This window comes from Botryllus schlosseri, chromosome 9 (assembly GCF_051294905.1).
Source record: "Botryllus schlosseri isolate E-star chromosome 9, Bs_hap1, whole genome shotgun sequence".
NCBI classification, from domain to species: domain Eukaryota; kingdom Metazoa; phylum Chordata; class Ascidiacea; order Stolidobranchia; family Styelidae; genus Botryllus; species Botryllus schlosseri.
Genome location: NC_137244.1, coordinates 24,251,221 through 24,263,579, shown reverse-complemented (window position 1 = coordinate 24,263,579; position 12,359 = coordinate 24,251,221). Strand labels below are relative to the sequence as shown.

The window sequence follows — 12,359 nt, the reverse complement described above, 5'->3', positions numbered from 1 at the left end:
GAAAATATTCGGGTTCATTTCAATTCGAATATATTATTCAACAGGGTAAAATACACAATTCGAAATACGTGTCTCGAATTTTGTAATTTACCCTGTGTGCCGTAATAATTAGCGATGCTTATTGTTGTTAAACAGTTTTTAGTACTCGCATTATTACTGACGAGTGTCCCTGATCCCCTGATAAGTGTCAGCCGAAAAGCTTCAGGAATGCATACAGTCTCTATAATCGTAACATCAAATATGACGTCACCATTCTTTACTAGTTGCTGGCGATTACCCCCAATGATATATATATCATTGATTACCCCTGACGAGTGTCAGCCGAAAATATTCGGGCTTATAATTATAACGGTTTTCCTGAAAATGATGCAGGAGAATTGCTACAAATTTCTCATTAGTGCGTGTTGTTCCGTGCGTGTAATTGTTTATTTACAAATTGTGCTGCTACTATAGTACCGTATGTCCGTATACTTCGTAGTTTGTTATTGTTGCCATTGATACAATGCGAATTTTATGGTCTGTGATTTTGATTGTTGCGTCATACTTTGCCTTTTTGGTTCTGCTTTTAAATATGTTTAAATCCCTTCAGTGTGCCGATAACTCTTGAAAAGAGGCACCCGAAAAGTCTTCGAGTTTAATAAATATACTGCTACAATGGATGTTGTATTGAAAGAGAATTGTATCGTGTGAAACAAGCCAAGCTTGGTGTACGCAGCATTTGCCGTTCTCGTGCATACATGAATGAAATTTGATATGGACTGAACTTGATTTTTGTTGTAATTCTTTCTTATTCGGAATTTCATTCATTTTGCGAGTTTTTGCGATTCAGTATTTCTAATTCTAATCTAATCCTAAAAAGTGTCTAGCTCCAATGCTAATCTAATTTGGAAAAACTGAAATTTTTCTAGGTGTCCGACTCTGCTCGAAGCTGCGATTTTCGATCCGTCAATGGAAACTCCGCTCTGAAGCGATTGAATGCAACCGATTTAAAAAAAATAATTTAATAGTAGAATATTCATGAATAAACGGATGCCTCTATCATATGAACATATTTTTGCTGTAAAAATACGGGAGCTATCAATCCTACTCGACAGTCAACAATCATATCTGCAGATTGCGAAGTTTTCTCGAACTTCAACTATCTATAAAGAATTTGAATAAGCTAGGCATCTAAATCGTCATCGGTATGCCATCGATATCATCATTGTTAGACAGCCGGCCCGTTCTCTTCATCCGGGCATGTAACGTTTCTTCGGCGACTTTCTTTCGGTCGTAGGCCTGACCTATTAATGCCATGAAGTCTATGAACATTGTCGACAGGCTCCATCCTTTGCCAAACTCGCTGGCAGCGTAATCGTAGGGAAATGTGTGGTGGTAATTGTGATGTCCTTCCCCTAAAATAAAGGAATTCGTAATTGCAATCACTCTTGATTATAATGCTTTTATCGCGTCACATGAAGGGTTAGTCTAGCAGTGCCGTAGCCTAAATGGGATATAGTTATATACTTTTGATTGTATACTAGATTAGTGTAAACTGAACAAATGAAAATAGAGACTATAGCTATTTTCGAAATAACTTGTTTATTACTACGTTCGCTGATTTATGGAATACGGCACTCAGTCAGATACATACGGGTCTGGTCGACCACAAGCAGCATAGAAGGTACTAGAAAACGAATATTCAACTTATATAAATCAACGTGAAACAAATGACCAAGTTGTCTCGATGAGATTGTTGCAGATTTCACCGGTTTATTATTATTACTAACGGTGCGATTGTAATAAGTAACAGTAATATACGCCATCGATGTAGCTGACAGCAATCATACACTGATTTTATACGTTTACATCGGCCGCTTCAAATATATTCCTCACCTAAAGCGAAATAGTTGACGATGGCGTTCTCCGCAGGGTTGATATATTTGTCATAAGGTCTGTCTCCGAACATATGCGCGAAGCTGTTCACAGTCCAAGTGACATGAAGAGTGATGCAATATCTTAGAGTCACAGCGCAATAAGCGTTGACGAGAGTCTCTCCGCCGAAATACCAGGGAATTAGACTGGGTACGATGAAGCAGCACGTGATGGCTAACGGTAGGTAGTACCTGCAAATAGCAAAGAGATGATAACGTTGGAACTATGAGAATCGCAGTGAAATAATTCACAATATAGTAAATCTATAATTCAGGGAAGCACCACCGTGATTTAATTCATGAGGCTTTCGCATTGCAAAAAAAAACATAGATGTTTGAAATTGTCAGCGTTTCCACTAAAGTAGAAGTAAAAGTAACGCCACAAATTGATACTCAATTACAAGTAGAACCATCAATTTCCAAGACGTGTCAAAACTACTTTAAAAAAAAGTAGTACTTCGTTACTGGCCCTACCTCTGCCAAAACCTTATTTGGTAAGAATCTAACACAGGGGGGGGGCAACATACGGTCCACGGACAGTCTTACATGATAATATCGCCCGCGATCACAGTGCCGCAATTCTCCACTGCTTTACTACGTCAAATTATAGTGACTGTAGGTTCTTCTTTAGCTATTTGTTTTCTTTGTGCCCGGCACGAATCCAAAATTCGAAGGCTTGTTAATTGCAACTTTGATCAACCACAAATGTCCCTTTGACTTCAACAGCTATTGAAGTACATTACGTTAATGAATTCATTGAATACTGTATTTGTCTCTATGCTTGAAATTTAAAAGTTTACATTAATTACGATTAATCATTGTATATGTGGATAAATACGCGCTTAATGTATCAATTTAGTAATCCGGCCCGCCTAGTACTTCATTTTTCCATATCCAGCCCGCCGCCTGGAGAAGTTGCCGCCCCTGTCTAACATTTCATTATGCGAGATTATAACATAGAGCTAATAGAAATTTCTTAGTTTTTGTAATCTCGTATGCCTCATCACACCCTTATTCTGGTGGAAAGAAATAATTTGTGTGTAGAAACCATGTGATTAGTACGCACGCAAATCCAATGATCTTACCGGTTTTGGAATGATACAACCGGGTCCTTCAGCAGATCATCCAACGCGATCTTCCTTCCCTTGTTCACAACGTCCGAATGTTTCCGCACGACCAACCATCCCACGTGACAAAATAGGAACCCCCGCCGGGCATTGTGAGGGTCCGCATCAGTCTCCGAGTATTTGTGATGACTTCTGTGATCGCGCGACCAGTGGAAGATCGAATTCTAATGGAGATTAGTTACCTTTAAGACTCGGAGCTTTCGAGTCCGAATATCAATAGTGACTTGCCTGTAAAGCCATCGAATTCATCAACATCAATATTACTCTCAGGGGTAACTTGGCTTTGTAAGTTTTGTGCGACCATAATCGATGAGCACCTGCTGTAACGCCTACAACACTCCCAATATAACAGAGTACCCCTGGAAAATAAAGTGGCCTTTGTAAATTTGCTGACTTAAGTTGCATCTAACAGTATACTTATTCGCTCAGATATTCTACTGGAGTTTTTAATCAGTGTGCGTACAGCCAGGGGTGTCAAACTCAAATTGCGTCGCGAGCCGTATTCAAGCCTTCAAATCACTCGCGGGCCGGACCAGTCAACTGATTCCAAAATGTTAATTTGTGCTCTTGCTTTTCACTTGAATACCTTAAAAGCATTTATAGATAACACTGGTCAACAAAATGAAAATAATATTTTTAGACAGAACATCTGAGAGCCGTTTCTGGGGTTTTTGAGGCTGCTGATTACGAATGTCACATTAGTTTTGTCAGATTGGCTCTTTGTCAGAAGATATTTATACCCCTAAAAAAGCCCAAAATTACTCTATTTACCCTTAAATATTTCGTTTGGTAGGAAGAAAAACGTAGTTTTTTCTAATTTTATACTGCGCATAAATAGCTAATTGACTATAAAGAACCCTCATGTCATTCTCTGTCATTCTATCAATAATAACATGACATGATGCGAAATATCTGTTCGTCAAAAAAGCAGTGTGTCAAGCCTAAAAATTATACTTTTGCACAACGGAAATACATATTCTCCTGTATCAATTGGTCATTCTACCATGATTGAAGAGGAGTATATAAACTATAAAATTTGTCCTTGAAAGGCCTGACTACAATACTCATATGCGTCTCATTTCTTTTGACTGGTAAATGGATAATTTTCCGCTGAGGCAACAAAGTAGGTATACCTAGTAACCCTCTGAAACGAAAAGCTTAAATCTGGTATCTGGTATAATCGAATACCGATGAAAGATTCCAATTTCACATTAGGAAGGAGTTCACTGCATGTAATTTTCCCTAAGATGTAGTAAATGAAACTTTTTCGATGATCACAAATACCCAACTACAAACAGTAGGTCCGAAAATTCGTATCTGCATATCGAAAACTTGAGCACAAGCATGACCATAAAAGTTCACTTCCTGTCCTGTCATCTTGATATATTTACTGATTATCTTGTTGATTAGCAAGGGGAGAGGTTCTATCAAGACATCAGAACAACAAAATAAAGATATCAGCGGAGATGAGATGAACAATTGAACTTATTATGCCAGACCATTGCCGGAACTTTTCGAGAAACTGCACTAAATAGCTTGCAGGCGAAAATCGAACAAAAAACAATTGTGATTTAAAGTATATCAATAATTTGATATCCCAACTGATTATTTCAGATTTACAATAGGTGGTTGACGTAAAACCGATTGAATTAATGCCAAGTTATTTGAGTATCTAGCTAAATACTTATTTACATGACTGGAGGGTATTTATGTACATGATATCCGTGAAAGTCTGTTACTATGATAAACCAATTACCTGTAAATATAGTGCTGTGCTGTATTTTGATTTAAAAGAGTCTTCTGTGTGTAAAAATAACAAGCAGATTGAATTTATAAACTCTATAGTACGACTGAGCCGATTTTATATATAGTCATTACCGCGAAAATAGGAGATTTTGGTCTAAATAGCCCCATGGGTTATCTCCACAACAAGAGCCAATTTGAAAAAAACTAAGGTCATATTCGAAATCAGTGCCCTTCATAACCCCCAAAACCACTCTTACTTTGTTTGCCTAAAAATATGTGTTGACCAGTGTAATACACGGATCATAGGGTTTTTAAAGTAGCAAGTCGCGACACTTTTATTCGCGAACATCGGAATTGGCAAAAATACGATGACTGTCCGGTTGAATACAATTAAGATTCCGCTAAAACAGTCGCGTTAACGACGATATAAGTCGGTACACTGTAAAAACTGTGACCACCTTACAGAGGTGTTTCAAAAATCACCCAAAGGAGGTGGTATTTTCTCCACCCGTAAAGGGTGGTGGGCTCCCCCACCTATTTTAGGTGGAAAATTTTCCTCCCCTATGCTATCGGTAAACCACCTCATCAGCCTATCCAGATACCACCTCATCCTATCCGGATATCTTCGTCAAACGACTTCGATGCGCACAACATCTAAATTAAATCTTCATAATCCACTTTGACATAAATCACAACATCGCCTTTATTCCAAAACTTTATTTTCAAATTAGTCCCAGATTTTACCAAGTTTGGTGCGAACAGCAGAACTCATCTCTTTCAACAGTGTGCTAGAACTGACATGAAAGTGAGGGAATTTCTGATGTTTGTCGAAAACTGTATGTCGAATATCCAGTAGACTGAAAGCATCACTGCAAATTCCTCATGGAAGCTGTTGATATCTCGGACTGTCTCCCCATCAAAGTAGATGGCCCACTTCTTCTTTTCCACAGCAGAACAAATTGTAAGGTAGGCTGATCTGGGCATCTGAAGAAAGGTTTGGTATTGTGAAACAGGTCAAACATACATATTGGCAGTGTATTATAACTATTCAAAAATACATGCTCACTTGAGTAGTATCAAAAGACTGTCAAACTACTTCTACTTGTAGCTGGTTTACAACATAACTCGTACCGAGTAAAATTATGTCTTCCTACTTCTACTTCAGTATAGCCTTGTTAACTGCGTTTAACGCCTCTGGCTCGGGTATATGAACATTAGATGGACTTGACAACCAGGTGTTAGTCAGCAGCTCACGCTGACACCAACTTTTTATCGTCACCATGCCGACCTCTTTTTGACCGTCCAGTCCTGCGGGCTGGACACCCTCAAAAGTTTTTAAATTTGTAACTCTGTTTTACTGCAACTGTCATGTTATTACTCATATTGAGTAAGTTGCGAATATGCATCTATCGAGTTGAAAAGTGGCCACCTTCGAAATACAGCTAAAATTATGCGTTTAGTTCTACTTTTTGAAAAAGCTGTACTACTCAAGATGTCCACTTGAAGTATATAACACTAACATAGCTTGCAGATCACCACTTATATACTTGTAATCGCCTAAATATACGGCGCGATGATCTGAATCTGGGCCTAAAAATTAGGTTATCATTCATGTTGCCAATTGAGTGTGTGGACACCCAGAAATTGCTTTGCGAAACGCCATTTGTACACCACTGCTTCACTGCGACTGCGATGAAAAGGGTGCACGGGCTTGTCAACAGCAGGGCGTTTGAGAAGGAGTAAATATTCAAATGCCCTTATCTGATCTTATTTCATCGGTTGCAGCTATAAAAAATATGACTGCTCTGCTGTCGAATTCCCAGCCAAATGATTAGTTATGAAAGGCTGCCAGACTAAAAACGATTTAATAGCAATGGGATGTATACCGTTGAAAAATGTGTTCAAACTACAATTACATAGTTGCTATAAAATGCAAAGTTCGACTAGGACTGTCGAATCGTTCTGACAGTCCCGAATTATGTATACTTCAAATCAAACAACTGCTTGATAATATCGATAAATATTCGTACCTGATCAGACAGGAAGAAGTTTATTTTTGAGGAAAATGGCAGGTAGACTAACCAATGTAACCATCCAGTCCAGATCATCAGATTCTGTAATACAAAATACAATTAACTTACAGAGCATAAGTGTGTTGTTTGCTATGGAGGCATTGGTGTAGATCAGGGTTGACCAACCTTTTTGCTATTCACGGCCTGATTTCCTAATATTAAAACAGCATGCGGCCGCATTCCAGCGCACAGTCGTAATGCACCAACTTGAAGCCAAATATCCGCATTAAATTGTCGATTATGTCCATTTATTTTATACTCCGAGCTCACCTATTTATTCATATCGGCTTCTAAGGCTACAGGTTGATCCCCCTGGCATAGATCAAAAACGGCACAAAAACTCATGGCAAGTCCGGATGTTGATTGCTGTACAATTGAACATGACTAATGAGCACATATGGCAAATAATGGATCACAATTAATTACTTGATTGCATAATTGACGAGATCGTAAGTTCTGTTAAAACCAACAGCTCAGTTCAAAATTTAGTATAACTCACCAGGACTGTCGTTTCCGTCATGAGTACCTGGCGTCGAATTGAGGGCGATTTCCGACAGCACATCCAATGGATCACTCATTTTCTCGGCAATGCAATATTTACCTGGGTAAAGAGATGTGTACTTATGGGAGCAAGGAATACTGACGGAACCAAAATTGGCTTTGCAGCATTGCTTTTCAAACTGTGAGATGGCATGCACTTGTGTGGATATACAATATGCAATATGCATATACTTTACTTTTGCGGGCGTGGAATAATTCAAATTAACTTGATAGGACATTCAGTACAGTGACACCGAAACTTAGTCTTCATGAAGCATTTTTGAAAGCTGTTGGACGTGCGACACACAACCAATCGTAGTTCTTAAACACAACAATGTTGTCTCGCACCAGCAAGAGTCAATATACTATCAATATTACGCAAACGCAATCAAAAGCAGGTATATGGTAGGCTTAACATATTTTGGAAATCTAAAAAGAGGACACTTTTTCAGAAATTTAAAACTTGCAAAACCGGAGTAGAATTCTGTAGAATTCTCAAAATACCGTTTTCTCTCCACATTTCCAGGTGGATGACTAAAAAAAAAAAAAATCACCTTTTCGCTCAGAGCTCAAATCACCGTTTTTCACTCCGAAATACCCCCCGGAGCTTCACTTCTGTGCTAATTTGCGGCATATCACTCGCAATTTGCTCTAAATCTGACCTAAATTTTCAAAAAAGAGGACAAAATCTCAAAAAAGAGGACAAAAGGGCGTCCTCCGAGGACACTTTCAAAAAAGTCAAAAAAGAGGACAAATCCTCTCAAAAGAGGACGTATGGTAAGCCTAGTATATGAGCAGACCAGGGGTGGCATTACAAAACAAGAAGCGTACTGCAGAATTCGGTCGTACAAAACATGTATACCGACGGGCCACGGCTACCAGTGGATTATACGCTGGATAAATTCGACAATAGAAATGTAACGACTATCGCACTAGAATTGGACTACTAAAAAATGTTCAGCTAGCAGCAAGTAAATGATGTGAATTCAGTGTGTGCTTACTTACAATGACTTGACATATTGCAATGTCCTCTTTGAAGACGTCATCATCTCCGACATCCGCATACTCCAGATCTAGATACTGGCCTAATCTTCTGTCATAACACTGGATTTTGAAGTCACGATCATGGAGTTCACCTTTGTGTATTTCCGAAACCTCTCTTCTTATCTCAGAAGCGTCGTCGACAGTAATCAGCGGACAATAATTTGATAGCTTAACTAACAATTTCATGGCTACCTAAACAGACAGATTGATTAGCAAATGCTCATGAATAGCTGGTATCTGGCCTGCACCGTCATGTGATGAGAATCTAAATGGCATCTGTAGCTGTTGCATGCCGTGGCAATGTGATTGCACGATCCAATTTCACAGCCGAAGACTTGACAGGCTGGGCAAGTATGTCCAACACGATAACGCATTTCTAATACAAGCATCACAACGCCAATCCATAATCCAAAGCCAACTATCTCCCTCTCGTATACTCCATGGACTCACAAAAACTCGCTTCTCTTATTACAAAATTTGTCGAAGACAACTGTGTTGTCGGCGCCATCTTTTTATCACCCGAACTTTTTAGTGATACAACAACCAATCAGAAGCAGGCATCAGTCTGACGATTTCATTCACCGTCTGTATCATTCTGACGTCACAGTAAAAATCACACACCTAGTAACTCGCACCGTAACAATGGCAACAACAAACTTCTAACTATATACGGTAACGGCATATAACTAACATACGTAGTAACCTATATAGTAACGGACGAACTACTAGTACAGCGGACGACCAACGGACGATTGAATAATTGTTGATTCCAACACTTTCAAACTGAACATTGAACAAATATCTGCTCCCCGCAATGAAGATAGAGATTTTCATTCAATGATTATGTGCACGGTTGCGCGGTTGGCTTATAACTATTATCTCGCTGTCTCTGTGTACCGATATGAGGGTCACATATTACATACCAATGTCCTTCCGGCCTTCATATGTGTGTTTAACCAGCCACCTTGGGCACACGCATTAAATTTCGCGACAACAACCCCGTATGCGCACCTCACGCGTATAGGCGGATTCATCATCCACTGTCAAACAGGGGTGGAAAGGAGGATATCACCTTTCAGGAGGTGTATTATAGTCACCCTCCCTTGATCATGAGTGGAAACAATATTTCCTCCCTAATTCCACCCTAAAATCCACCTTTATTTTTTACAGTGTATGTCTGGTGCTGGTCTATTGGGTGGAAAGTGACAGAGCAGTGCAATCATACATATTTCAATTATGCATTTGTGTAACTAACATATTTTCCATGTACACTGCATATAACGGTTCCGCAGTGGCGTTTTTGCTCTGTGAATGACTACGTATTGATCCATTTTCCATAAAACTTAAAACTTGGTGTGCACTTTTAGCTTTCTTGATATTGGGTGTCAATTTCACCGACTTATTGTTAGTGGTAACTAGAGTGAAACCATAACGCCGTAGTTGGGTGGTTATAATGGGGCCCATGAACATGGAAGTATTTCCTGCAAAAAATCTCAACATTTCTTACAAATGTGCCGGAAAATAAAACAATTTTTCAATCTACTCAAAATTGCTTCGCGGGCCGGATGAAATCGACTGGAGGGCCGTATGCGGCCCGCGGGCCGTATGTTTGACACCCCTGGTGTACACTGTACAGTATATAGTCAATACTCACCGAAGAGAATAGTAAAGGTTTTGAATTGTGATATTCGTGACAAGGCGTATATGCTGACAATATGAAGTCCGATCATCAGCACCAAATTCTTCCAAATAATTTGAGTAGGATGTTGCATTTCTCTTTTGTCTAGAAGTTTGATGTTTTAACAATTAACATATTGAATGATGCAATGCAGTCAATTTATAATCAGGGACGGGATACAGTCGTATCAAAGGACTCAATAACATCACAATAATATGCATATCGAACCTAATTTATTTCGATTTTTCGCGGCATTGTAGTCACTATCGGTCACAGTCTTTGTTCTTGTCTGTACTATTGTTTCTACTCCCATCTTTTTCTATCGAAATGCAGTTTACAAATAGAAAAGTCTGTGTAAAATGAAATGTGTCACGCATTACATTTTCTACTACGGTTTTTGTTTATGCAATAAAGCTGTGTTTTCAAATGATCCTATATATATTAAAGGGATATATAGAAGAAGGGACACCTCCCTAGAGTTCTACATATTCCTGATATATTGCAATGGAATTTTATTAGACGATTTTTCCATAGTATATTGCCAGAGGTGGTCAGTAACGAAGTACTTCTACTTTTTTGAAGTACTCAAGTAGTTTTCCTCTACTTCCGGTACTTACTCAAGTAGATCTGATTTTCTCTACTTCTACTTCTACTTTGTTATATTTTGTGATCTACTTACGTACTTTTCGCTATTTTCAGTTTTTCAAGTAGAAGTAGTTTAATTCCCAATACGAAAGATAGCCTGAGGAATTTCTGGGCTGCTTTCACGCAGTACCAACATTTAATATTCATGAAAGTCAAGTAAAGCCCAGAAATTTTGTTGCGCTTCGCGCACAGTGAAGTAACAAATATGTTTTCACGAAAGTATCAGTAAATATGATTTAGGTACCGGATTGCGTGGTTCCGCTAGCACCGCATTGTCGCCCCTATCAAATATTTCATCACAGTAGCCTATATATGACCCAGCATAACGTTTGAAACTACCGTTTCGCAATCTAGCAATTGCCTATCATATCGTAATCCAGCAGCCGATGACGTGTCCTGCTAATCTGGAAAATGTGGCGTTTATTTAGCGTTACACCTGTTTTAGCAGATCACCTTTGAAGCTTTATGGTCAAAAGACATGAAATATATTTTCCGCATTTTAGAAGTGCTATTTGTATTTCACTTTTAATTCCGAGTATCATACTTTGAGTTCTAGTTACTTTCAGCTCATTTTTCTGCAGGCTAGGCCTGCATGTTGAAACATAAAAGCAAGTGTAGTAATGCCTCTATCTTCCGTAAATAAAGCTACACTAAATATAGATTTTACGATCCACATTATTTGTTATTAACGCATGCTAATTGCGCAAAGTGTTGAAACCGTATCCGATACAACTTCTCCGTATCGCTCTTCGTCTAAACTTGGGGCCTTATAATATGGGGTAGGGCGCCATAACATGATATTCTCTAAAACGGGGTCTTCTCGTAAACAAAGGGTTAGTATCGCATTTTCATATCAATACTATAATATGCATCCCATCTCCTCGGATGAATCAATACGAACCAAGCTCTCTGTACCTTCCGCATAGCTCAATTTGCAGCTTTTGACAGTCCATGCGAACGAATTAAGACTGTTTTCAAAACTACTTACTTACTTGAGTAGATTTAAAGTTAGTCAATTCTACTTCTACTTCAAGTAGTTTTGGATGGCTTATTTAAGAAGTACTTCTACTTGTACTTGAGTAGATTTTGTCGTCTCTACTTCTACTTCTACTTGAGTAGCTTTCTTGACTACTTTGACCACCTCTGTATATTGCCCACCTATAAGAAGTTCACATTGCTTTCAATGTTGTATTTCTAAATAGATGCCGATAAATTTCCAAATGATACATTGGATGCACTAACATGACATATTGGATCTGGGTAATACTTGTGCAGGCCAAGGTATTTTATTGAACAGTTTCTCTCTCAAATCTCTATCGCAGAAGGCGGCCACAGATTTACCCGCTAACAAGCTCTGGTCCACTGCATACTCCCGATGTACGCAGGACTAATTCTGTTATCCCCGAATGATACTTTATATAGGCTAAGGACGAGGTAACAATAAATGTGACTCATGTTTGACATTACAAGAATCCATCGACCTACTGAGAACGCCTACTTTTCTTGTAATTCTCTCGCCTGTTGTTTTACCCGACCGAATACGGCGAGCTGACTGCCCGTAAACAGGGTATACATAACATTGACTCGGGATAAT

The 12,359-nt window shown here is 38.9% G+C and overlaps 2 protein-coding genes across 3 annotated transcripts; both read right to left on the bottom strand.

Moving 5' to 3' along the window:
• Positions 1-985: 985 nt before the first annotated feature.
• LOC145445830 (stearoyl-CoA desaturase 5-like) lies at positions 986-12,120 on the bottom strand. The gene is made up of 6 exons (XM_080323974.1): positions 10,349-12,120; positions 10,097-10,225; positions 3,269-3,399; positions 2,999-3,204; positions 1,876-2,105; positions 986-1,394 (listed from the first exon to the last, which is right to left on the bottom strand). Exons 1-6 carry the CDS (start codon positions 10,431-10,433, stop codon positions 1,171-1,173), a joined length of 1,005 nt encoding a protein of 334 aa, XP_080180100.1. The 5' UTR covers positions 10,434-12,120; the 3' UTR covers positions 986-1,170.
• Positions 5,489-9,613, bottom strand: LOC145445839 (uncharacterized). Of its 2 annotated transcripts, XM_080323987.1 has the most exons (4): positions 8,404-8,534; positions 7,358-7,459; positions 6,817-6,900; positions 5,489-5,770 (listed from the first exon to the last, which is right to left on the bottom strand). In XM_080323987.1, the coding sequence occupies exons 1-3, from the start codon at positions 8,414-8,416 to the stop codon at positions 6,821-6,823; spliced, it is 195 nt and encodes a 64-aa protein (XP_080180113.1). In that variant the 5' UTR covers positions 8,417-8,534; the 3' UTR covers positions 5,489-5,770; positions 6,817-6,820. The 2 variants fall into 2 exon arrangements, with proteins under 2 accessions (XP_080180113.1, XP_080180112.1); XM_080323986.1 differs by having other exon boundaries at positions 7,358-9,613.
• Positions 12,121-12,359: the final 239 nt, after the last annotated feature.

What these genes read in the sequence shown, in the direction of transcription:
- LOC145445839 (XM_080323986.1), bottom strand. Translation starts at nt 7,420, where the DNA reads ATGTGCTGTCGGAAATCGCCCTCAATTCGACGCCAGGTACTCATGACG. An exon ending in TGACGGAAACGACAGTCCTG is followed by an intron (nt 6,901 to 7,357) that starts GTGAGTTATACT and finishes TTTGTATTACAG; the next exon opens with AATCTGATGATCTGGACTGG. An exon ending in ACTTCTTCCTGTCTGATCAG is followed by an intron (nt 5,771 to 6,816) that starts GTACGAATATTT and finishes ACCTTTCTTCAG; the next exon opens with ATGCCCAGATCAGCCTACCT.
- LOC145445830 (XM_080323974.1), bottom strand. Translation starts at nt 10,433, where the DNA reads ATGGGAGTAGAAACAATAGTACAGACAAGAACAAAGACTGTGACCGAT. An exon ending in GTTGTATCATTCCAAAACCG is followed by an intron (nt 2,106 to 2,998) that starts GTAAGATCATTG and finishes TGCTATTTGCAG; the next exon opens with GTACTACCTACCGTTAGCCA. An exon ending in CGTCAACTATTTCGCTTTAG is followed by an intron (nt 1,395 to 1,875) that starts GTGAGGAATATA and finishes CCTTTATTTTAG; the next exon opens with GGGAAGGACATCACAATTAC.